Source organism: Delphinus delphis, chromosome 13 (genome assembly GCF_949987515.2).
Source record: "Delphinus delphis chromosome 13, mDelDel1.2, whole genome shotgun sequence".
Taxonomy (NCBI): domain Eukaryota; kingdom Metazoa; phylum Chordata; class Mammalia; order Artiodactyla; family Delphinidae; genus Delphinus; species Delphinus delphis.
Genome location: NC_082695.1, coordinates 73,814,527 through 73,839,972, shown reverse-complemented (window position 1 = coordinate 73,839,972; position 25,446 = coordinate 73,814,527). Strand labels below are relative to the sequence as shown.

General features: G+C 37.7%; 1 protein-coding gene across 2 annotated transcripts in view; it reads left to right on the top strand.

The window, feature by feature from the left end:
• Positions 1-23,675, top strand: part of LMAN1 (lectin, mannose binding 1) — a 29,061-nt gene extending 5,386 nt beyond the window's left edge. Inside the window, exons 5-13 of one of the 2 annotated variants that reach the window (XM_060029154.1) lie at positions 449-548; positions 6,457-6,580; positions 8,366-8,424; positions 8,833-8,965; positions 10,329-10,519; positions 10,661-10,731; positions 18,342-18,495; positions 20,061-20,182; positions 20,482-23,675. In XM_060029154.1, coding sequence (XP_059885137.1) covers positions 449-548; positions 6,457-6,580; positions 8,366-8,424; positions 8,833-8,965; positions 10,329-10,519; positions 10,661-10,731; positions 18,342-18,495; positions 20,061-20,182; positions 20,482-20,518 — 991 coding nt within the window. In that variant the 3' untranslated portion in view covers positions 20,519-23,675. Of the gene's footprint in view, positions 1-448; positions 549-6,456; positions 6,581-8,365; positions 8,425-8,832; positions 8,966-10,325; positions 10,520-10,660; positions 10,732-18,341; positions 18,496-20,060; positions 20,183-20,481 lie in introns of both variants that reach the window. The other variant, XM_060029153.1, reaches the window with a different exon arrangement.
• The last annotated feature ends 1,771 nt before the right edge of the window (positions 23,676-25,446 follow it).

Here is a 25,446-nt window from a genome sequence, read left to right as displayed (position 1 = left end):
TACCTTTTAGCCAGTCAGTGAACTGTAAGAAAAATTACTTTCCTACCTTAGTGATTTGTAACTCTGGTAGTTCATCATGACCACCCATTGAAATATATAAACAAGAGGTCCAAGCCTCCCCCTTGTGATGCTGCTTCAGCTGATTGAGGGTGGGATCTAGGAATCTGCGTTGTTGAAAGCACCGTATGTGACTCTGACCCTGCCCTAGTCTTGTGGAGAGGAAGAGTATCCCTTCCCCTTGCCGGCAGGCAGCCGTGGTAACATTGGCTCCTTTTTGTTATCCAGAGTCCTTGGTGTTTTCTGCATAAATAACTTCAAATATCCCAAGCTTTGTCATAACTTGATTTTGTTTTGACCTTTCTGGACATTAATCATTTTAAATAGTGAGTTTTTAACATATCGAGAAGCTTTAAGTTTCTTGTTTGTCTTCCTTTCCCTCACACTATAGTGATGGTGCTAATCAAGCTTTAGCAAGTTGCCAAAGGGACTTTCGTAATAAACCCTATCCTGTCCGGGCAAAGATTACGTATTACCAGAAAACATTGACAGTAAGTAACATGCATTTAGAGATAATCAAATGAACAATATTCTAGTATGACTTCTCATTCTGAATCTTTGATAGAAATTCAATGCATTTGAAATTTGGATATTGTTCGCATACTCATCAGTGTTACTCTGAGAGAGCAGAAGTGGCTTCAAAGCTCGGTGTAAGTGGTCACGTGTTGTCAAATTTGCCAGTAGGTTTGTGTTTAGTCGGTGAATGTTTAGGCATTCTACTGTGTGCCACACAAATATGAATAAGACAAAGGTCATTTTCTCCAAAGAGCTTGTCTAATGGAGGTGACATTATGTAACATTATGCTTATGTAATGTTAGTATGCTATGTGGTAAATTTAAGGGATCAGGAGGTTAGAATCCTGCAACTCTGCCAGGCTGGAGCGGTGAAAGTCAGGAACAGTTTCTCAGAGTTGAGCTGCACCTTGAAGGAGAAGTAGAAGTTTCCTAGATGGAGTGCATATTCCAGGCAGAGAAAACGGGCATCGGGACTGTTGAAAGATTTGGGAAAGGCAAATAGTTGGTATGGCTGGAGGATAGAGGAGATTTGGAGAGTGAGATTGAAAGGTTGGCAGTAACAAGTCTCGCAGCCCTCTGTGTAGTTTATCCCGTAAGGAACAGTTTACAGAGTTTTAAGCAGGAATGTGAAATGATCAGGTTTACAGTTGAGGAAGATGACTTAGGCAGCAGTGTTTTTATAATGGTATTTGTGAAAGGAGCAAAAAATAGGATGATTTTAGCCTCCTTGCTGTAAATGAGCCACGACCTGTACTTGGTACTCTACATGCAGTTTCTCACGTTTTCTTTTTTCTTCCAGTTTTATTGAGATACAATTGACCTACAGCACTGTAGAAGTTTAAGGTATACAGCATAACGATTTGACTTACATACATCATGAAATGATGACCACAACAAGTTTAATGAACATCCATCATCTCATATAGAGAATTAAATAGAAAAAAAATTTTATATTAGATTAGAATTTTTTATTAGATCATATTTCGTGCATGATTTCCAAACTGAAATAAAACTGCACATGTAAAATAAAATTTAAAAAATAAAATAGTAATGTCAAACATTTTTTTTCCTTCTGATAAGAACTCTTAGGATTTACTCTTTTAACCATTTTCATATGTAAGACGGCAGTGTTGATTATACTTACCATGTTGTACGTTACATCCCTAGTACTTATTTATCTTATAACTGGAAGTTTATCCCTTTTGACTGTCTTCATCCAATTCCCCCACCCCCATCCCCTACTGCTGGTATCCACAAATCTAGTGCTATATGTTTGTTTGTTTGTTTGTTTGTTTTTCAAGTAAAATTGACCTATAACACTATGTTAGTTCCTGGCATACAATGTAGTGATTCAGTATTTCTGTACATTTCAAAATGACCACCGTGATAAGTCCAGTTATCTATCACCATACAAAGATATTTCATAATTATTGACTGATTTCCCTACACTGTACATTTCATACCTGTGACTCATTTATTTTGCAACTGGAAGGTTGTACCTCTTACTCTCTCTCACCTATTTCTCTCCTCCCTGCCAATTCCCTCCCCTCTGGCAACCACCTGTTTGTGCTCTGTGTCTATGACTCTTTTTTGTTCTGTTTGTTCATTTGTGTTTTAGATTCCACATATAAGTGAAATCATACAGTACTTGTCGTTCTCTGTCTGACTTACTTCACTTAGCATAACACCCTCTAGGTCCATCCATGTTGTTGCAAATGGCAAGATTGCAATCTTTTTATGGCTGAGGAATATTCTGTTGTATATATGTACTACATCTTTATCCGTTCATCTGTTGGTGGGCACTTAGGTTGCTTCCATATGTTGGCTGTTGTAAATAATGCTGCAGTGAACGTAGGGGTGCCTATATTTTTTCTCATTAGTGTTTTCATTATCTTTGGATAAGTTCCCTGGAGTGGAGTTGCTAGATCCTATGGTAGTTCTGTTTTAAATTTTTTGAGAAATAATCTCCATGCTGCTTTCCATAGTGGTTGTACCAATTTACATTTCTGCCAACAGTGCACAAGGGTTCCCTTTTCTCCACACCCTCACCAGCATCTGTTATTTGTTGTCTTTTAGATAATAGCCATTCTGAACAGGTGTGAGGTGATGCCTCATTGTGGTTTTGATCTGCACTTCCCTGATGATTAGTGATGTGGAGCGTCTTTTCATGTACCTGTTGACTATCTGTATGTCTTTGGACAAGTGTCTGTTCAGATCCTCTGCCCATTTTTTAATCTCGTTGTTTCCTTTTCTGATGTTGACTTGTATGAGTTCTTTGTATATTTTGGATATTAACCCCTTGTCAGATATATCGTTTGCAAATATTTCTCATTTATCCCAACAGCCCTATGGGGAAGGCATCCCCGTTTTATAAATGGGGAAATTGAATATGGGAGAGTTTAAGTAACTTGGACAGTGTCTTACCACATAAGTAACAGAACTGTGATTTGAACCCAGCACTGTTTTAGCGGCAAGACTCTACTTGTGGTCTGAACGAGGGTAGAGGAAAGAAGAGATGGTTAGGAGGTGGAGACTACCGAACTTAGTACTAGTTGGCTTGGGGCTGGGAGAGTGAATATAGTTGTGGAGTCAAAGATAGTTCCTGAATTTCTGGCCAGTGTTCAACTAAATGGTACCATTAACTAGCCAAAAAGCAGCACGTTTCTTTGTGTTTGAGGGAGGAGTGAGAAGGCAGACAGTTGGTAAGGAGTTTAGTTGTAGACAGATTGAGTTTGGGTTAATATTTAGGTTAGGTGGATATACCCAGCAGACAGTTATAATAACTAAGGTCACTAATACCATGTGAACATTGCATTTTTAACAATGCCATCAGTACCTGGTTATATAATGCTTATAAGTAAAGAATACCTTGTATACATTTTTCTTTTCCCTAAATCATGAGCCAGCCTTGCACTCCTTTGTATAAACTCTGAAAAAGACAGTTATTTGGAAAACTTTGTATTGGCTTAGTCTTAAATTCCAAACTAATTTAGAGACCTCAGAATAGAGGCACTGTCCAGTCTATTATGACCAACTTGGATTTGAGTTCCGCTGGAATTATTATACATCCTGTACAGTTTCATCAGGGGCATCAGTAGGTCATGCTTACCTTCATGTGGCAGAACCCAGATACCAACCATGGCGAGTACAGACACACACCTGAGTACACAGATCACAGGGAGGCTGCCTAGTCGACCCCACGCAGTGAGGCCGTCAGCCCTACCAGCGGTTCGCAAAACAGTAATCCTGCAGGACCCCAAAAAAAGTTCCGTGGTCAGATAAGATTGGGAGGTCTGTGCACAAGCACGTTAAAGACGCTGGGAAGTCCCGAAATAAAGAACCTTTATTAAACCCCTCATTCTTTAGGCTTACTGGGCCATGGAATTCTCTTTTCACTTCGTATCTGTGAATGTCTATAGAGCCAGTGTTCTGAAGAATACATTTTAGAGAGACTTGGCAGGACATCTGGTTGTGACTTAACGGTCCTAGCCTCCGTGTGCTTGCTCCGTCTGCTGCCCCTTCCTGTAATACTCTCCCCTTTCCTCTCTACCTGGCAGAGTTGTGCTCATTCTGGAACGTACTAGTTCAGGATCCCTTTCCATCAGATTTCCCAAACATCAGCTCATAAGGATCTGTCTCTCTTAAACTCTTAAGTGTTTTTTTTTCCTCTGGTGCTTATTTGCCCTTTAAAATATGTTGTCTTGACTTGCTAGTTAATTATGGTTTGTATGTCTTTTCTCATCAGTATGGTTGTACACATCTCAGTGCAGGCACTATGTCCTACATTCCTCATACTCCCTAATATTGTGCCCGTGTTTAGTACTCAAGAAATGTTTATTAAATATACTTACATCTTTAGCTCCCAGTTGTTTGAGCTTTGGAGGGAAAAACAAAGCAAGGGGAAAAAGAAATGCTGTTAGTGGAGGAAATATGTCAAAACAAGATATTATACACTTTTTTTTTTTTTGGCCACGCCGTGTGGCACGTAGGATCTTAGTTCCCCCGACCAGGGATCAAACCCACGCCCTCAGCAGTGGAAGCGTGGGGTCCTGACCACTGGACCGCCAGGGAATTCCAAAACAAGATTTTAAATACTGCAAGCATGGTATTTAACAACGGGTCGAAACTGTAAGATGAATAAGGGATGTTATCTGTAATCTCAAAGAAGCATTACTGGTATTAATCAGTGGATATATGGTACCTGTACAGTCACAGCCCTAAGCTTCCTCCAGACTCATCGTGCAGTGAATATATTGTACCTTTTTTTGTTTGTTTAAAGAATTAGAACTGGATAGTAAATACTTCTGATGGATTTTCAATTTCTTAGGGCTCAAGGAAAAAATATTGAAGAGTTGAAAGTTCTTAGTATTAATTTTAGAATATGATTAACTTAACACTTCTTTTTTTATCTCTCAAAGGCAAATGTCTTACTGATCGGCGATTTGAAAGACTGTAGGAGAATCAGTTGTACATGCTATAAACTCAAATAGGAACATTACTGAATAGAGGAAACAGAAATATTAATATTGGTCAATAAATGGCAGGTGATTTTTAAAAAATTGGTAGGAGTTCCCGTGTTGCCATCCTACGTTATATAGAGATTAACCCTTCATATTGCCCTGTCCCTTACTCTTTTGCTAAAAATTTGGATCAAGTACTGTCACATTTTACCTGTATGCCTTTATCTTAAGTGTCACTAAGGAAACTTTTCATCTGGAGGTAATGACAGAAGTGCCCTTACTCTGGTGCCGTGTACCTGCTCCCTTTGCTTCCACTCTATCTCCGTGGCTCTTCTTTAGGGTGGGGCTAGTGGTTGGGTTGCTAGAAGTGAAAGGTATTAAAAGAGGCCAGACCACTGCTTGACTGGGCTCATGAGAATATTCATGTGCCAGGTGGATTCCTGTGCTTGCTCAGATTTCCAGAGTTCGTTTAAGACATGTAGGGTCATTATTTCAAAAATACATTCTGCAGCGTAGAAGCTTATGTGTCTTTCTGTTTTTTTCATTTTCTGCCTTTTTTTGTCTATATGACTTGTCACTTTTGCTGACTCTCTGCTAACTTAGTACAGTCCAGTTACCCCCCTGTTTTTTTTGTTTTTTTTTTTTGGGCAGTATGTGGGCCTCTCACTGTTGTGGCCTCTCCCGTTGCGGAGCACAGGCTCTGGACGCGCAGGCTCAGCAGCCATGGCTCACGGGCCCAGCCGCTCCGCGGCATGTGGGATTTTCCCAGACTGGGGCACGAACCCGTGTCCCCTGTATCGGCAGGTGGACTCTCAACCACGGCGCCACCAGGGAAGCCCACACCCCTAACTTAATGAAGAAGAGTTCACTACTTGCTGAGGCAATCTGTTTATTTCTCAACCTCTATAGTAAAAATTGTCAATTTAACTTATTCGTTGTAGCTCTGTCACTGGAGTTTCAGACCAAGCCTGATCCCTCTTCTGTAGGAACCATTCAGAGAAAGTAATCATGGTTGGTTCCTTAAGTCTTCTCTAGAGAAGGTGAACCACATTCTATTTTAGAAAGATTTTCATGGAAAGTTATCAGATTTTTATTTTTAAGCCTTTGACACACAGTAGGGCAAAAACCATTTCCTGAAGTGAATTATCTCATTGTATAATGATCCCAAATAAGTGAGTTTATTTAATGGACAAGGGATTACAGCTTTAAAATTTTTTTTATTTTCATTTTTTCTTCCAACTTTATTGAGATGTAATTGACATACAACACTGTAAGTTTAAGGTGTACAGCATAATGATTTGAAGCTGATAGCTTTTTGGTGGTTATTAGACCAAATATAAAGATCAAATAGTCATAAACTGACTGCTTGAGATTCGTTTTACAAGATCTTTGTAAAAGCTATAACTACAGTTTGTCTTTCTAGGTAATGATCAATAATGGCTTCACACCAGACAAAAATGATTATGAATTTTGCACCAAAGTGGAAAATATGATTATCCCTGCACAGGGGCATTTTGGAATATCTGCTGCAACTGGAGGTCTTGCAGGTAAAATCTTGGTATCTTTTAATATTGAAAGGTTGTGAATTAAATTTTATTGGGAATAATGTATTTTGGAGATGGGTAGCGTTGTTTGCTTTTAACCTTTTAAGACTGGTTGTAACCTTCCATGATCTGGGATGCCAGTCTTTTGGGTCTCTTGGGACTGCTGATCCGCTACTTTCTGGAGGTTTACAGTTGGCTGGGGCTATGTGCAATTATGTAAATTAGACTGTCAGTTTGGATGTGATATTTTATAGTGAAGGAGACATTTAAAAGGTTAACTGCCAAGTGCTTTAGGATCCTGAGAGCTGTCACAGCACATTTAAATGAGGAAATATTATTGGGGGCTAAACTTTAAAGAAGACGTACTTACCCTTTTTTTTCCATGAGTGGTGATAAATGAACTTATCATTGGATGTTAACACCATCTTGTGTTCATATTGTATAATATTTTTATTATTTTCAAATATGTGAATTTTTCCTTACAATAGAACAAGGAAGGAAGGAGAAAGCATAGACCATATTTAACCGATTTTTAGGTGACTTGGCCAAATCTTGGATTAAAGGGCTTTCTAAAGATCACATGGCCAATAGATCAGACCCAGGCAGTACTTGGTTTAGATTTCTGGCTCCTGGGTCTAGGGCTCTATTAACACTGCATGACTTCTCCTAATGTTACCTAACCTACACTATGGTATTACAATTTTCTCTTTAATCTGGCTGTATATCTAGATCTCCATAAAAGTAGCAGAAAGCAAAGAGATTGCTGCAGTGGAAATTCATCTCTCTTGCTTTGTGGATGAGACACTAGCCAGGATGAGTATTGTAATTCGATGTTATGAGGTTTGATCTGTTAGCTGTTTTTAGCTTAAACAGCTTGAAATGAATTTGATTTTTTTTTTTTTTTTTTTTTTTTGCGGTACGCGGGCCTCTCACTGTCTGTTGTGGCCTCTCCCATTACGGAGCACAGGCTCCGGACACGCAGGCTCAGCGGCCATGGCTCACGGGCCCAGCCGCTCCACGGCATGTGGGATCTTCCCGGATGCGGGCACGAACCCGCGTCCCCTGCATCGGCAGGCGGACTCTCAACCACTGCGCCACCAGCGAAGCCCCTAATTTGATTTTTTAATACGATTTTAGGTGAAATAAAATCTGTATGAGGGAAACAAATATAAATAATATATAGAAAAGTAATCATATTCTAATCGAGATGCTTTGGGAGTAACAGGAGATGCTATTAGTAATGCCAGGGGAACACAGATAAATCAGGACTGTCCCAGTAATCCAGGACAGAGCAGTGTCATGGTTAAAACAGGAAAGTAAGGCTGGGACTGATAAGCACTATAAGAAAGGTTCAGAGACAGGTAGGAACAGGAAATACCTGAAGAACAGGATTTTGTCTCACTTGACTGGAGCGCATGAAGGAGATTTGTGGAAAAATAAAGGAGGATCTTGCTGCCAGAATTAGGAGTTTGGACTTGTTTTGACCCTTCATTTGTTTGTTCATTCCCTTATCAGGCATTTATTAAACATCCATCATGTGTTAAGCACAGCTAAATGTTCTGGTTTAGGATTTTAAAAAGTGAATTCTAACCTAGTTCTAATATAAGTCAGATGAATTTTTGTCTCTAAGCTCACAGAGCACCGTTGCCTTTACCAAATTAGAGCAAATTTTTGTTGTTTCCCTTATTGATTATTATTTTAAAGCAACAGATGTCTATAAAGTAAATTCACAACCATAAAAATAATCTATTACAGAACTTTTTCAGATTTTTTTTTTTTACTTTGTAGATGACCATGATGTCCTTTCTTTTCTGACTTTCCAGTTGACTGAGCCTGGGAAAGAGCCGGTAAGTATACTCATTTTTTTCCAAAAGTTTATCTGTAGTTTAGTGGTACTGCCTCGTAGCTGAAAACTTGAGAAGACTGACTTAGGTGTGGATCTTGTTTCTGCCAGATATTGCCATTATGACCTGGTACAAGTTACTTAACCTCTGTAACGCTCCATTTCTTCACTGGTAAAACTGAGATGTTTGTACTGGCCACCTTAACGTTGTAAACATTAAAGACAGTGCCCTCTGGCAAGCACTCAGTAAATGGTAGTGGCTATTTTTATTTTTTGTTGTAATATTAGTAGCAAGAGTAAATTAACCTTTCAACTAGTGGTAGAGTAGTTAAAATGAGAAAAAGAACATATATTGAGGTTTATTATTTTCTTTTTAATTTTTTTAATGATCTGTTCTTAAACTCCAAAAAAGCCTACACCAGATAAAGAAATTTCTGAGAAAGAAAAAGAAAAGTACCAGGAGGAATTTGAGCACTTTCAACAAGAATTGGATAAAAAAAAGGAGGAATTCCAGAAGGACCACCCTGACCTTCAAGGGCAGCCTGGTGAGTTGGAGCAGAGCTGTCCTCCGCTGCAGCAGTAGCTGTGGCGCTTCATTCATTTCATCTTTGCTCTGTGACCTGGCACATTCCAAGTCATTTCGAGAAATAATTTTTAAGCAAATCTTCAGTCTTTAAAGGGCTCGGAGATTGATGTTTTTACCGGGAAGAGTATCGCTTAGTGAAGTGTGCAGTCGGGAGTACCTGGATGATGTGGACAGTGAACCATTGGAGTGTAAGCTCTGTGAGCGCAGGGGTCTTTGTTTGCTGTGTCTACTTCTGTGTCCCCTAAGCCTAGAAAAACAACAGCGGTGCTGACGTAGTAGTTGAGACTCAGTAAATATTTGTTGAATGAAATCGTCCAAGGTTTATTTCTTTCCTTTTAGTGACACACAATTACCTTAGTAATATAGAGCTAACACTTGAAAACTATCAAGACTTGCGAGAATAAGTCAGTCTCTTACTACTCAACAGAATTCTGGACATTAAAGGTTGAAAATGTTTAGATATTAGTCTAAGCTAATGTAATTAAGAACTTACATGGGCTACATGTCAAAAACAAAACAAGATAAGGCCAAATAGAGGGACTATATATAATCTGCTAACTTTTATGATCTCGGTTCCCTATGAGCACAAATGATCAAGGCTATATTTAATAAAGCCTGGGCTAGCTTTTGAACTAAGTAGTGCGTTAATATAAATGATTAACAGTGGGATTCAGATTTAATGAAGATAAAAATGAAAGGTAAGTTTTATATTTTCCTTGGATTTGTTTTAAACATCACATATGATTTGTGAATATATCCTGAAGCTTATTGTAGTAAGTGTTTGAATGAAACGATCTGATTTAAGCATGGTCAGGAATAAAAGGAAAATCAGCTGTTCTCAACTCCATTTCTTAATCTTTTTTGTAAGTAAAATGCATAAATTTTAAGAGAATAGTTTGATGAATTTTGACAAATGTGTATACCCTTTTAACCATCAGATCAGTATATAGAATATTTTTATCACCCCAGAAAGTTCCCTTACCTCTTTCAAGTCAGCCCCCTTCCAGAGGCAACAAATTACATTAGTTCTGCCTGCCCCTGTAAATAGAATCACACAGTCTATTTAAAAGACAAAATAATTTTTAGGTGAAAAATTTCAGACCTAATTTATAATAAGTATTCAACCACCAGAGATGGTGAAAACAGTAATTTAATCACGATTGAATTAATTACATGCATGTTTAACACTGTGGGAAGATCATAACACTGTGTTGATGATGATCTTATTCTAGTATATGTTAGTGTTTTGGTCACTTACAGTAATTTGAAAACTATGTGTAGGTGATTCTAATAATTTTGATTTGTAATTTCCATTTCAGCAGATGAATTATTTGAGACTGTAGGAGATCGTGAGCTGAGACAAATCTTTGAAGGACAGAATCGTATTCATCTTGAAATCAAGCAGCTGAACCGACAGTTAGATATGATTCTTGATGAACAGAGAAGGTATGTCTCTTCCTTGACGGAGGAGATCTCTAAAAGAGGAGCAGGAATCCCAGGGCAGCATGGACAGGTGAGCTTTGAAAATATGCAGATATGCCTTAGTTATTAGCCTTTGGTGGCGGAGAGGTAGAAAAGAAAAGCTGTATGTTCTGTAGAATGGGGATTATTGAGCTGGGTGGTCATCTTGGTCATCTTTTGTTTTTTTCTCCAGACCACTCAACAAGAACTGGATACTGTTGTGAACACTCAGCATGAGATTCTGAGACAAGTAAATGAAATGAAGTAAGTATACAACAGTAATGTCGGAGTATTGCGTGATACCTTTATCCTAAATTCATGACTTCTCTAGATATGCAAGCACATTATTGTTGTAAGACTGCAGCATGAGTAAGAATCACGTTCTAGATTATTTTCTAAATAGGGGAATGTAAAGTATACGGGGACTTTTGATATTTAGGAAACCTGTCTAAATTTTTTTATTTGTTCCAAGCTAGAAAAGAAAAAGATGCTTTAGCATCTTTAAAAAAAAAAAAAAAAAAGGTTTTGTCACAGTTGTTTGACTGTGTTTAACATCACAAATATTTATAATGTTAAATGAATAGTTAAACTGTTTTAGAAACAGACCAGATCAATATAACATTTAAAAAAATATTTTGATCTAATTTTAGACTTTAGACATAGCAAGAAAAAATAAGGACATATCCCTCATATATCCCATGTATCCCTCACTTATCTTCCCCCCGATGGTAACATCTTACATAACCACAGTACAATTGTCAGAATGGAGAAATTAACATTGGTACAGTACTATTAACTAAACTAATGATCTTACTCAAATTTCACCAGTTTTGTACCAGTGCCTTTTTCATTCTAAGATCCTATCCAGTATTGCACGTTGCATTTAGTTATCTCTCTTGACCTCTGCAGTCTGAAATAGTTCATATTTCCTTGTCTTTCATAACCATGGCAATTTTCAAGAACATTGATTAATTCATTGGACCAATTTGGTTCCTCAGTTTGGGTTTGTCTGGTATTTACTCATGATTGGATGGAGGTTCTGCATTTTTGACAAGAATACAACAGTGCATCATGTTCATGATGTTGGTATGTCTTATAACTGATGATGTTGGCTGTGATCACTTGGATATTGTTGTTTCTTCCCGGTTTCTCTACTTTAAAGTTACTATCCTTCCCTTGGTGGTTAATAAATATTTGGGGAAAGATACTTTGAGTCTTTGTAAACATCCTGTTTCACTTTAACCTTTGGCTCACTAATTTTAGCATCCATTGATGTTTTATCTGAAACAAGAATGTGGTGTTTACCAAATGCTCGTTTTTCTATTTCCATAATTCCTTCTGTATCTACTTACTGGCATTCTATAAGGACCACTCCTCCTTCTCCCCCATTTATTTATTTCATCCACTTATATCAGTGTGGACTCATGGATTATTTATTCTGTGGGTTATAATCCTGTACTATCATTATTTATTTTGTTGTTCAAATTGTTCCAGCTCTGGTCGTTAGGAACTCCTTCAGGTTGGCTTCTGTGTTCTTTCAACAAACCCCCATCTTTTTAAAATATTTCTTTACTTTCTGGTACTGTAATATGTTTCAAGCTCATCTTGTATTTTCTGTGCCCCAGCTGTAGAATCAACCACTTCTCAGTGAGCCCTGGTTCCTTTTATTGGAGAAAAGTATTTAGAAACCAAGATCTGGGCACTAGGTATACTCATTACTAGTGGGGTGCCATTGCTTCTAGGTCCTCTCAGTGGGCAGGTCTAGGGAATATGTGAATGTATACTAATCACACATATACACATATTTTTGTATCCCTTACTCTACATTTGTATACCACGAGATTATACAGATACTTTGGATTTTGGTTGGACTGGACTGAACTGAAAACTGAAGGGCTGATTTTAGCCTTCCTCCTTTCCCTATTTGAAAATTGTTTCTCCAATAGGGAGAAACCTGGTTCTTATCTATAATGTATTTACTTATTGGTATAGTTTTAGTGTGTGCATAAAGTATACATAAAGTGGTGTCAAATTATTAAGCCATATCCCTAATGAGAAACACATATAGTGATGGATTTATGATTTATGTAAAGCTCCTTTTGCCTCTGGCCCTACAGTATCTAGTCCAGACACTATTTTCCAGGTAGTTAGTTTAGTTCTCTTCTTCCCCACTCTCTTCAGTATGGTTATGATATTCATGTATAATACAGTTAGGTTTTTTGTTAGTGTTTGCATTTCTCCTACATCCTGGTTGATTTTAATTGTTTATATTTAGGGTATACGAAGGGTATGTGAATGCTATGGTTCTAGGAGCCAGGATATATTCATTGAGGTATCACTTCCTCTTCATCACTGCTGCCCCACTTCCATTCTCTCCTTCTTTCTAGCTCTTTCCCATCCACCCCCTGTTGGTAACTCATCCCATTCATTTCTGGTTTGTTCTTCCTCTGTTTCTTCTCCACATGTGTATTTTCTTAGATCTCCTTCTTTCTGATGTAAATGGTAGCATGCTTTAGATACTGTTTTGTGCTTGTTTTACTTAAGAGTAATACTAGAACATCTTAAGATTCAGTTAGTGGTTAGCAAAGCCTAGCCACCCAGTTGTATTATCCATGCAAACACTTACTTAGGGTAGTTAGCAATCCATGTAAATTCCCCCTTATTAATGAAGGACACATGTCATGCATGCAATAAGCTAATGTAAAAGCTGAACTCAAATTTCTGAACTTGTCCTCTAAAGCTTTTTCTTCTGAATAAGCTTCAGAAAAAAATGCAAAGAGATAGGAAATATTTGCCTTTCATAGAAAGGGTGGTTTGCGTCTTCATGGATTTTCACGCTCTTAGGGGATCATAGAATTTTTTTTAGCAGAAGCATGTAGTTCAGTTGTCTGCAGTTTACAGAAAGAGGGGGAAAGGCTCTGAATGATAAAAGATCATGATATGAAAACAGTCAGAACTAGTACTCATTATCTCTACTCTCAGGTGCTATTTTTAGCATACCATAAGTCCTTGCCAATTTTTATTTAATTATAGAAAATTTTAAACATACAAAAAAGTTGAGGCTAATATAAGGGCCTTCTCTCAGATCCCCATCACCCAGTCCAGCAGTTACTAATAACCAGATTTTGTCAGCCTGAGCCCTTCATTATAAAGTGTCTCCATCAGCCTGAGTTTTAGCCAGTGGTGGCCGCAGCCTAAATCCATCATTTCATTAGAGGTTGAAGAAGGATGACACTCTGATTCTAAGATTCCCTCTCCATGTAAAAAGAATTTCTCTGATTACTTACTTGTTATCCTGAAATAGTTCAGGAATGGCAGGATAAATACTTGATTCTTTTTTATCATTTTTTTAGAATAACGAGTTGGTCCCCTGGCAGTGACCAAGGTTAAATGATGAGATAGTGGGAGGTGATGTTTGTTTGATTGTTTTTCAACTCGTGGAGTTTAACATGTTTTGCTGTTTTACGTTAGTCTTTATAATTGCCGTTCAGATTGTTTCGTCTTTGGGAGCTAGCTGTCCCTACAGGTTAGCTTCTGCATCCTTTTGATGCAACCCCAGTAGTCTTTGGTAGCTTCCTTCCTTTCAGGTGTAAGACTTTCCAGGTTTCTCTTGTACATTTCTGTCCCACACGTGTCAAAGGCATTTTTCTTTGGAGCCCTGGTCTTTTAGTGAGAAGTGGTATTTAGAGACAGTGTCGTGCTTAATGCTACCGGATTGTCGTTGCTTCTGGGCCTTTTCAGTGGACAGAGTTACTAATGTTCTTTGAACTTTGCTATTTGTATGTGTTGACTGTGTTATTAATCGGTTGTAATTTTTTTAATAAGTTCTTTTTGGTGAGCAGGCAGCATTTAGCATTTCATATTTACCTTTACCAGATTTTTTGAGTACCTATTGCATTCTGGGTACTGTGCTAGGCATTTTCACATGAATATTTTCACATATTCTTCTGGAATCTTGCTCCTAATTATCATCTTCTGTACCTTCAGCCTGTCCCTGTAATATAATATTTAAGCTATTCAGTGATCTTTATTCATTCTGTATCTTCACTACTCTGATTCAAGATCTTCACCACTCTCTTCAAGCCCCATAACTCAGCCTGCCATTGACATTCTCCCTGGGAGATGACATTGTCTCCTCCTTCACCTCCTCTTTTGTGCTGCACGCTCCCTCCCCACACTTGTCTCCATCTGCACAGCTGTTGTCCAGGCTAGTCCTTAGCCCTGGATCCCGTTCTTTCTGCTTCTCTGACCCTTGCTCTTTAATGATCCTTTCTCTGTCTTCTACCTTTAACTTACACCTCATACAAAAGGGCTTGCTCTTCCATTATTGAAAACTAATCAAAACAAAACCTTTAATTGACACTTTCTATTATTTTTACTCTTGCTTCTCTTTTTCCTTCCTTTTTAGTGAGTTTCTAAAAAAGTAGACCAAACTGCCTGTCTTCGTCTCCAAACCACTGTAATTTGTCCTGAAAGCACCGAACTGTTCTTTCTGCGGTCAGTGGTGCCCTGTAATGAGTACCTTTCAGTCCTCATCCTGCTGGACTTTCTGTAGAAATTGATACCTTTCCCACCCCCTCTATCTTGAGACTTTTTTTTTTCCAAGGCTTCTAGCATACCACTTACTCTTGATGTTCTTGGCCTCTGCTTCTTAGTTTTCTTCATTTGTTGGTCATCCTTCTATTATTCCTTAAAAGGTATTTTTTTCTCTGGTGTTCTATCCAGCCCTCTTCACTTGACCTATTCCCTAAGCTACATATGCCCTCCTTCCGTCACAATCCCATCCTCACAGAACCCTCCTTTATCCTTTAACACTCAGCAGTGGGTGCCCAGCTAAGTTAAATGCATCTTCATAGAACTCTAGATGTGCCTCTGTCACATTGCTCTCCTGCTAGTCTGTTAGTCTCAGCAGGGCAGGAATTATATTTTTCTTGCACAGTTTATATCCCTAAAAATTGCCTGGCTCGTAACATGTAGCAAATAAACATTAGCAGAATCAACAGGCAAATGAATGAATGATGACTCAGTCTTTGTGTATTAAAAAGACATTTATGTATATGTAAGCAAGTTCATGTTCTGGGAAGCAGTATTTTAAAATGGAGATATGTGAGAAGGTTGTATATTCTGGGATGCTTTATTCTTGGTTAAGTATTTTAGAGATAGTAGAATATAATTCTTAATTTGGGTTTAAGTGGAAAAGCTGAGACTCACATGAATTTCCTTGAGCATGTATGCCATTCAAAGAAGTTTTAATCAATAGATGTCATTTATTCAGAAAGCACTTGAGATATTTTGTAGCAAATTTTTAACTCTTCATTGCTTGTGTAACTCAAGTAGAATTTTTGAAGATTTTTTATTATACTTAACATTCAGCCTGACCTACTAAGTAATTTTAATATTTGAGTTCCTTTTTTTTGTTGTTTTCTTCTAGCAAAGCTTTTATTGATAAATTTATTTATTTGTTTTTGACTGTGTTGGGTCTTCGTTGCTGTGCATGGACTTTCTCTAGCTGCAGGGAACGGGGGCTACTCTTTGTTGCGATGCGCGGGCTTGTCATTGCGGTGGCTTTTCTTGTTGCGGAGCACAGGCTGTAGGCGTGCGGGCTTCAGTAGTTGTGGCGCATGGGCTCAGTAGTTGTGGCTCGCAGGCTCTAGTGCGCAGGCTCAGTAGTTGTGGCGCACGGGCTTAGTTACTCCGCGGCATGTGGGATCTTCCCAGACCAGGGCTTGAACCCATGTCCCCTGCATTGACAGGCGGATTCTTAACCACTGACCCACCAGGGAAGTCCAACTTTTATTGATAGTTTTTAAACCAAATTTTACTTCAAGGAAATAAGGTAGATAACTTATTTATTCATTCATCCAAATTGCACTGTAACTGTTGAAGGCTGTCAGAACATCAGAGACATTACTGTTCTCGCGTAGCTTATGCTCTATGAGGGAGAAAACCCATATACAGTATTCCGTTCATATCCATGCGATTGGTTCCAGGGCCCTGCAGATACCAAAATCCAGGGGTACTCAATTCCCTTATATAAAATGGTATAGTATTTGCTTATAACCTCCTGTGTACTTTAAACCATCTCTTGATTGCCTATAATACCTCATATAACATATTGCTATGTAAATAGCTGTAAGTACAATGTAAATAGTTGTCTGTGTTTTGCTTTTGAGAAGTTTCTGGAATTTTCTTTTCTGAATATTTTTGATCTATGGTTGGTTGAATCCGTGGATGTGGAAACCACAGAAAAGGAGGGCTGACTGTATATAGATACAAAGGAGAAAAGTATGTGTGATGTTTAGGGGATGGTTGCATTTGACAAGGAAGCCTCACGGAGAGGAAAGTATGGAGGAAAGGCAGTAGTTTGAACTGGCCCTTCCATTTTAGACCCTCCCTCTTGGAGGGAAGGGCCAGGACTAGAAGAAGCATCCCAGACACAGAAGCTTTTTGTGAAGGATATTCTCAGGGAACATCAGGACCAAGACAGGTGAAAGGGAGTAGTAATACTTTCAGGTAAACTGAAATTCAGAAATGTTTCTTTCTTTCTTAATAAATAGCCCTGTTACATTTCTGCCATTATTTAAAAAAAAAAATTGTAGTCTCTTACACTATCGTGCTTACAGACTCATATCCAAAGGGCATACTCAGTGGTAGAGCTCTTTATCTTACATCTGAATAGTGGAATCACATCTTACATGGGGATTATATTCTGAAGTCAGAGTGTAAGGTAAAATGTATAAAGTCAGAATTACCCTTCAAAAAAGATACCATGGTGGAGATTACCACACCATTGCTCGGTATGCCAAACCACCAGTTTTTCCTTCATATCTGAAACAGATAGATGTTCTTTAGTTGGCTTCTGGTTGAAGCACTAGGTTTGTATATAGGGGACATCTGATAGAACTGTAAAGAGAAATTGAATTATTGATACATTTGTCTTATGAGTCCCTGAGACCGCCTCTAGATTCTGTGGTCTTCTAGAAGTGCTTACTGAACTCAGAAAAGCTGCTGTACTCACAGTCATGGTTTATTGCAATGAAAGGATATATAATAAAATCAGCAAAGAAAGAAGGTGCATACAGTGGAGTTAAGGAGAAACCAGGCACAAACTTTCAGTTGTCCCCTCCCAGTGGAGTCACATGGACAGTGTTTATTCCTCTCAGCAGTGATGCATGACAACATGTGCAAAGTGTTGCCAACCAAGGAAGTTCACCCAAGCCTTGGTTTCGGGGTTTTTTTTATTAGGGGTCAGTCACATAGGCATGGAGCACCCACATGACTGACCTTAACTGCTCAATCTTCCGTCCCCCTAGAGGTCAGACTGGTACTGCAGCCTAAGGCCCCAGGCAAACAAACATACATCATATTGTTGGCCTGGCCCAAGGCCCCAGGTAGACAAAGACACTCTTAACAGGCAGGATATTCCAGGGGCATAGAGATTATCTCCCAGGGGCTAGTCATGGGCCGGGTCTGAAAACCTTTGGAATGTGCGGGGTTTGGGCAGCCCAGGCCTGATGGGTTAATCCTTTACTGCACAACATTAAACACTTAGAAAGATTTAAGCTCATTAAGAGTATCATCCATTATGTTATTCAAGCCATTTATAATATTGTTTTTAACACAGATTATTTAGTATTATTCTCTGGGGTTAGACAACCTTTAGTAAGAGACAAAGGCATAATCTAGTTTTTATAAACTATTTTCTAATCTTGAAGACAGTTTTTTAAAATACTTATTTTGTTTCTGGGGTTTTTTTCTTTATTTTTTTTATAATCTGATGCATTGGGTTTAGAAATATATCTAACCATTTGAAATCTCTGACTGTAAAAATCATCTTTCTAGTGATTCCATTGTAAAAGGATTTCCTATTTCAGGAATTCCGTGAGTGAAACTGTCAGACTGGTCAGTGGCATACAGCATCCTGGATCTGCAGGGGGCGTTTATGAGACAACCCAGCACTTCAATGACATCAAAGAGCACCTCCACATAGTGAAGCGGGACATAGATAACTTAGTGCAGCGAAATATGGTAAGCTCTTTTTTCTTCTAGTTTATGATTATCACAGTCTTCTTTTGGAAAGGAAAACCACATGTTCCACTGAAAATATTTTAACTTTTAAATTAATGCCAGTGCACCTTCTTAATATTCAAGGTAGAATTACTCCATATGATTCAAATGTCTACGTGTTCCATATCATGCTTCCATAGCCTATTGAATAGAATTTTTTAAAAAATAAATTGCTATTCCAGTTAGTGGAGTCATCACAATCTCAGACTTTTTTTGTTCTAGGTTCTTTTCTATAAGTTCTCTTTTAAAAACATGTCTCTTGTTATCAGTAATGATACCTTTAAACGGCTCTGAACAAGGTAAATGTCTCTCGACACACCCATTTGTTAGACAGACGGGCACCAGGTAATTCATATTTCTCTGTCTAGGCTGTTCAGGAAGTGCAGATCTAAAACTGGCTGACTGATAGCAGCTTTCTTTAGGCAAGATTTTTGTTTGTTTCCAGCTACTTTCCTGTATTACTTGGTTCATTTTTTTAAGTTTTATTTTATTTACTTTATTAGGTCTTTTTTGGAGTGTAAGTCCCATCTACATTTTTGGAGATAGGCAATAAATATTAAAAATAGGTAGCATATTTTTGAAGTTTAACATGCATAGGAGATATTATTTAGAAGACAGATCTCTGGAACTTTTAAGTTTTTTCCTAACTTATTTACTGGCTTTGAAAACCCTTATAAAATTCACAAATGTTTGTAGCATTTGCCTCTTCCCTTCCAGTTTTTCAAATATAGCTTAATAGTTTTCTTATTGACCATTTTACCTCCCATCCAAAGCATTGTCATCTATTCCCTTAGTTCTGTTTGAGTTTATTTCCCCCCAACTCTTGCCTTTGTTGCAACGGCCAAGTTGATGCTGTGGGTAGTATATATGAATACATAGTGAAGACCTTTGTCCCATAGGTGTGAGCATATTGAGAACAACTAACCTTAGAAGCCGTTCTGTCTGGATACCTTGATGAAATCTTTGTCCCTGGTATTTAATTACTTGCTTATAATAAAATGAATAATCATGGAAATAGGAAAAGAAACATTTTCCAAAATACTAATTAGTGATGTTGAATGTTAGGAGATTGGGGTGGATGAGAGCTGAGAAAAGGCCATTATCTCTGTCAGGTAGTTCATTGGTAGGGCAACTGTGTAATTGTCTGAAATAGAACACTTTTGAGAGTGAGGATGCTGCTATTAATAATTGCTCTAGTACAGCAAGTATAAACTGGGAGTGTCGAGGGAATTGGTGATCTGTGACCTTCAAGGACACTAAAATCATTGTCACTGTGATGAAGGTAGAAGCCAGACAGCAATGAGTTTGTGACAGGACAGTGAAAGAGCGGAGGCCTTCCCACATTGCCTGCTCTTTCAAAAAGTTTGGTGGTGAAAGTTAAGAGGGTGGAAGGCAATGATGAGATGAATTAATGAAAATACTTGAGTTTATACAGTAAACCATGCGTTTTATAAAGATTTCACATTTATTTCCTTTTCTAAAATACTGATTTGACTAATTGTAATAGAAAGTTCTTTGCCTTATAGCCAGCAAATGAAAGACTGAAATGTCCAGAACTACCGCCATTTCCATCGTGTCTGTCTACGGTGCACTTTGTTATATTTGTAGTGGTACAAACGGTGTTATTCATTGGTTATATCATGTATAGGTAAGTCTCTAAAATTTGACCCAACGTTTTTCTGTATTTATTTAACTTGAGATAATTCAATAAAGTTATCAAGGTCCATAATAGAACTTTCAATACCTATAAAATTAGGTTCATACAAAGCAAATATTATGTCTAGTCTGTTTCAGTTCACATGGGAATACATGTGTAGGACATATGTTTATCTTCATGTATTTCATACTTCAAAAGGCATTTTTAATTTTATGCAATCCTGTTTCATTCCAATGTATATAGAACTTCTTTCAGTTTTTTTTGTTTTGCTTTGTTCTCTTTTTCCGTAGGACTCAGCAAGAAGCAGCTGCCAAAAAATTCTTCTGACACGATTTTCACACGTGTGCGTCATGTATGATTCTTCTGACACGATTTTCATATGTGTGCATCATGTATGTATGTACAAAATGCCTTTTCGAGGGAATTGAAGTATTTAAATTGCTTCGTAGTCTAAATTATTAAATTTTGTATAAAATAACTGTTTAAACATTGACTTGAATAAGAATAAACCTTAAAGACAACCATATGTAAATTTGTGCATAGTACATAAATCTATTTAAATTTCCGTGAATTTCCGGCCAGTAGAATACAGCCACTGAACAGAATATTGATAAATCAGAGGGTAAATAACAGAAAGGGGGCACCCCCATATATGAAAGTTACCCCTAAGTCTCTGATGTTTGAAGTTTCTATCTTTAGCATAAGCACCCTTGCCCTCTTGCCCCCTGCCAAAATAAGAGTTCTGAGAGCTACCCATCGTGTTTATTCTGTAACCAAAGCCTTTTTTTTAGAGGCCAGGATTTCCTACTTGAAGACTCAGTCCTGCAGTCCTTGAGCCTAATACAGCTCCCTTTGAAAGCAAAGAATGTTTTGTCTGAGGGCGTTAGGATCTGGATAATAGGCTTCAGAATGTTTATTGAAGTATTTTTTCCCTTCTGATTATCAATGATATATTTCACTTTTAAAGGAAGTTGGAGGGGAGAATTAAGAGCTGCTTTTTGCCTGCAAACCCGTTTAGGTGACAGCATTCCTCTGACGATGGTTTTTATGGGTATTTTACCTAGTGATGTGTTCATTTCGTGATTGCTCATATTCTTGAATGTCTATGTTCCAACAGTGTCAGTTCAATATTAGGAAAATTACTCTGCGTTTATATCTCTAAATTCAACTCAGATTGCATGTCCTGAGTATATTTTAAGGTCATTAAAAACTACCACTGCATTCTGACTTACATCACTCCATGCAACCTGGCGATTGTGATGCTGCATATTTGTGGAAATCAAGAAGGCAGTAGTAGAAGCAGTGTTAAAGTTTTTGAAGGCAAAATTTGAAAAATAGTGTTAGTACTTCTGATTTCTTTCTTTTAATGCCAGAACTAAGGATATTGTGAAGCACTTGTTAGTAAGTTAACTTTGAAACATCAGGCTGGAAGGGGTTGTTGTACATAGTTCTAGGTATAGTAGAAACAATCTGTAAATGACATTTTGTTTTCACGACTGATGTAGACTTCAAAATATTCTTTTACTTTACCTCTTCTGGCGAAAACGATACCTTTCATTTGTCACAGAATCGAAAATAGTACCGTTTTGTAAACAGCACTATCTGATTCTTCACAGCCTTCATAAATTTGCTCTTAGTTGTCATTTACAGACTGGACTAACTGCTGAAAACCCATACAAAGGCTCTAAAGAGCTCTGCCTTATAGCAGTACCTAACTAGCACTACATATGCAAACGGTCCTAGCACGGCTTTCTTACAGTAGCCTTTATCCCGGAACGCTGAACGGGAACATTCTAACGATCACTCTCGTACCAACAGCCACTCCAACACAGAACTGCTTTGCTAGCATTTTTCCTTGTAGTGTTAGCATTTTGAAATTCATATTTCAGAGACATGATCATCACAGAATTTACTCTTATTCCATGAAAAAAAATTAATACCTTCGGAAGAATGTTTCAGTTGTAGACTATGAGACTTGGAAATCCTCTTGAGATAAAAGGTTGCGAAATACCCAGTATTATAAAATCCATGGTCACGTGTGCCTGAACTTAAAGAAATGTTAGACCTATGCAGTATACGAGCATGAACCTTCTTTTCTTTCGTACTGATTTAATTTGCTGAAAATCACTCAGTAAATCGGTTCATACAAGTTACCATATTATTGGAAATTTGGTTTATTTTCCTCAAAATCGTCAACTTTAAGTAGCTCATTTCTGTAGAAAAATGTTTTCTCTGTGGAAAAGTCAGTCACTGCCAGGATTCTTTCATTTCTGTACTATTTTATATAATTGAATTTAACTTCTCTCACACCAGCAAGTATTTTACAGGTGCCTTGGATTAAAACAAAATTGATTTTACAATTTTAGTGTAAGTCTTTGTGCTTATGCCACTTTAAAAAAGAAATGCAATTATATTCAATATAATGGATAATACTCTTATTTAATGTAACTCTTCGTGTTGTAATTGTTTGAATGTTTTATTCAGCTTGAAACTCTATGAGGCCACAATATTTTGTTATGTATTAAAGGGATAATAGTGTTTCTCAGAGTGTGGTCTGTGGTCCATCTGGATCCTGGAGTGCTTGTTAAGAATACCGATTTCAGGCTCAGCTCCAAACCACCTGAAGCAGAACTCAGGGGTGGGGGCTTCAGAATATCAGTATTCAGCAGGCACCTCAGGTGATTCTGAGCACACTGCTGTTGAGAAGTGCTAAGATGGGGGGTGAACAGAAGTCTCTTGTTAACTTCAAAGCTGAGCTGAGAGCCGATGTAAAGTTTTCATTGTCAATGACATTAGCAAATGTGCACTGATTCTCTTATACTTACAATTTTTTACTTAATGTTCTTTTTACTAAAACTCCTGGTTTATTACAATTACAAACTAAACCCAGATTGCTGCTTGTAGCTCTTGGTACTTTGGTTGACAGCTCTTAAACGTACAAAAGCATCTTCAGATCATGGTCAAGCCATGAAAACCCCCATCTTCAAGATGGCCTGCTAAAGCTTTTTGCTTTGCTGATTGTGATTTTTGTGACATATTATCTCAGACAGTTGTACTTTTTGATAACTTGGGGAAAACAAAGATTACTTGAATAAGAGATTGCCTGACCCGCTGCGTTGCAGACGTACAATCCTTGTAAAGAACATAAGTGACAGTTGTGAATATTAAGATGTGATTATCTTTTCCTGTCCATGTGCTTACCGCAGGGAGATAGTGAACAAATGGTTATATTGGGGATTTTTTAATTTATAAGATCTAATGTAAAATCACCACTTGCAACTTTTTAGATCTGTATGTTGCCTGTTTAATATATTTCTTTTAAAGTTTAAAAGGGTTTTCTATCCACTGTTGATTTCAATTGGATAACATTTTGTCAAGTGTTTTTTTCTGATTGTTAATTTGATGCTAGCTGGAATTCAAGAAATGACATTGACCTTATTCAAATAAAGAAATATTTTAGTAAACTTACTTTTTTCCTTCATTGGTCTCGGGTAATAAGTAGTTATTTATTTCCCAAGTAGGCCCCGATTTGTGGTAGTATTTCATGTGTCACGTGCTTTGCGTTCTGCCCTAGGTAGCCTCCACCTGCAGAGTCAACACATGGAAGCATAAGAAGAGGATAAGCAATGAGAATGGATCAATGCTTACCCTTGCTGGTAATGAAAAACACAAAATAATTAAAACAACGTATTTGATGTTTTCATCTTTAATAACCAAATACCGGTAATAGTGTGGCTAAGCTGGAACTTTTAGTCATTACTAATGGCAGTTTTATAAAAATCTTTTCCTCTCTTTGGCAAGCACCATTCAACCAAGTAATTCCAATTCTGAGAGTCCATGTGGTATAAAAAGGAAAGAGTAGAGCTTTAGCGTCAAACAAATCCGAGTTTAAATCTTGACTTTGCCACTTACTAAAGATGACCTTCAGTTTCCTCATAATACTTCTGTCTCAGGGTTGGTAGCTTTGTAAAGATGGTCTTTATAAAGTGGTTTCAGAATATGGAAACTAACGTAATGGACCCTTGTGCTATAAGCCCACAGAAAATACTGAGTAATGTAAAATTAAAGAATTAAATTAGATAGGTTTGAAAGAAATCAGAGGAAACTTAAAGCCTGATCAGTGAGCCTTCTGTTGGGGGTGGGGGGGCAGTGCTGGAAACTAGACACTGGTTGGGGCACTGGGGACATGGCCATAGTAAAGATTTGGGATTTTGTTCAAGTATGATGAGAAGCCTTTGGAGGAGGGGTAACACCTAGTCCTGTTTCACCTGGAGTATTTATTTTCCCTTTCTGGAGGATTCCACACACAGCAAATAGTTGCTGAATGTCCAAGTGGAAAGGCCATTATAATAAACTGAGGAATAAAAAGTTTTTAAAGACGTGATCCCACTTCCAATGGAATCATCTTTTGGGAAGACAATGGAAGATTTGATTTCATAAAGCACCACCAGGGAGTATTCATTTGTCACACTGATGTAGTTACCACGTAAGAGTTTCTGTGATGCTTGACACCCACCCCTCCCCAGCCTACCCCCATCCCACACACACAGACAGACAGAAGAGGACTGGACAGGGAGAGGCTGCTTCACCAACTGGCTTTGGAGTTTAGAATTGAGACCCTCACCATTCATAATATTTCCTAATTCCTAATAAAATGGAATTTTAATAATTTTATAATCTAATAATTTAATAACTTAGAATAACTTATAAAATGGATTTTTATTTTAAATAATAATTTAGAGATCATGGTTTGAATGTATTAAGTCCCAGGCAACACATCTTAAAGTAGAAGTGGAGCTAAGTATGAATGTACATTCTCAATCAGAGAACACCGAGAAAAGTTTCTATTTCACCCTAAATCTTTGTTAATCTTTCAAATTGAGACCATTTTAGCAACAATTTTAAATTGGTTAGTAAGATGAAAAGCAGATCTTAAAATACATTAAAAAAAAGCATTTTACGCAAAAATCCAGTTTGTATAGTTCTGTACAATCTGAGGGATAGTCATCTATTTCCTGAAAGGGCTCATGCCTACAGATAAAATAAGCATAGGTTACTAATAGGCTGTATCTTTCCCCTCTGCCCCACCTGCTCTTGGAGTGCTTTAATTAGAAAGATACTAACATAGATTAAAGTCTTAGCCATGCTCAAATTCCTCCCTTGACCTGGAGAAAACCACAGCCACTGAGAATCTGTGTTACAAAACATTGTCAAAAGTTTTCTCCAAGTAACACCAGTGAGCTTAAATAGAGCAC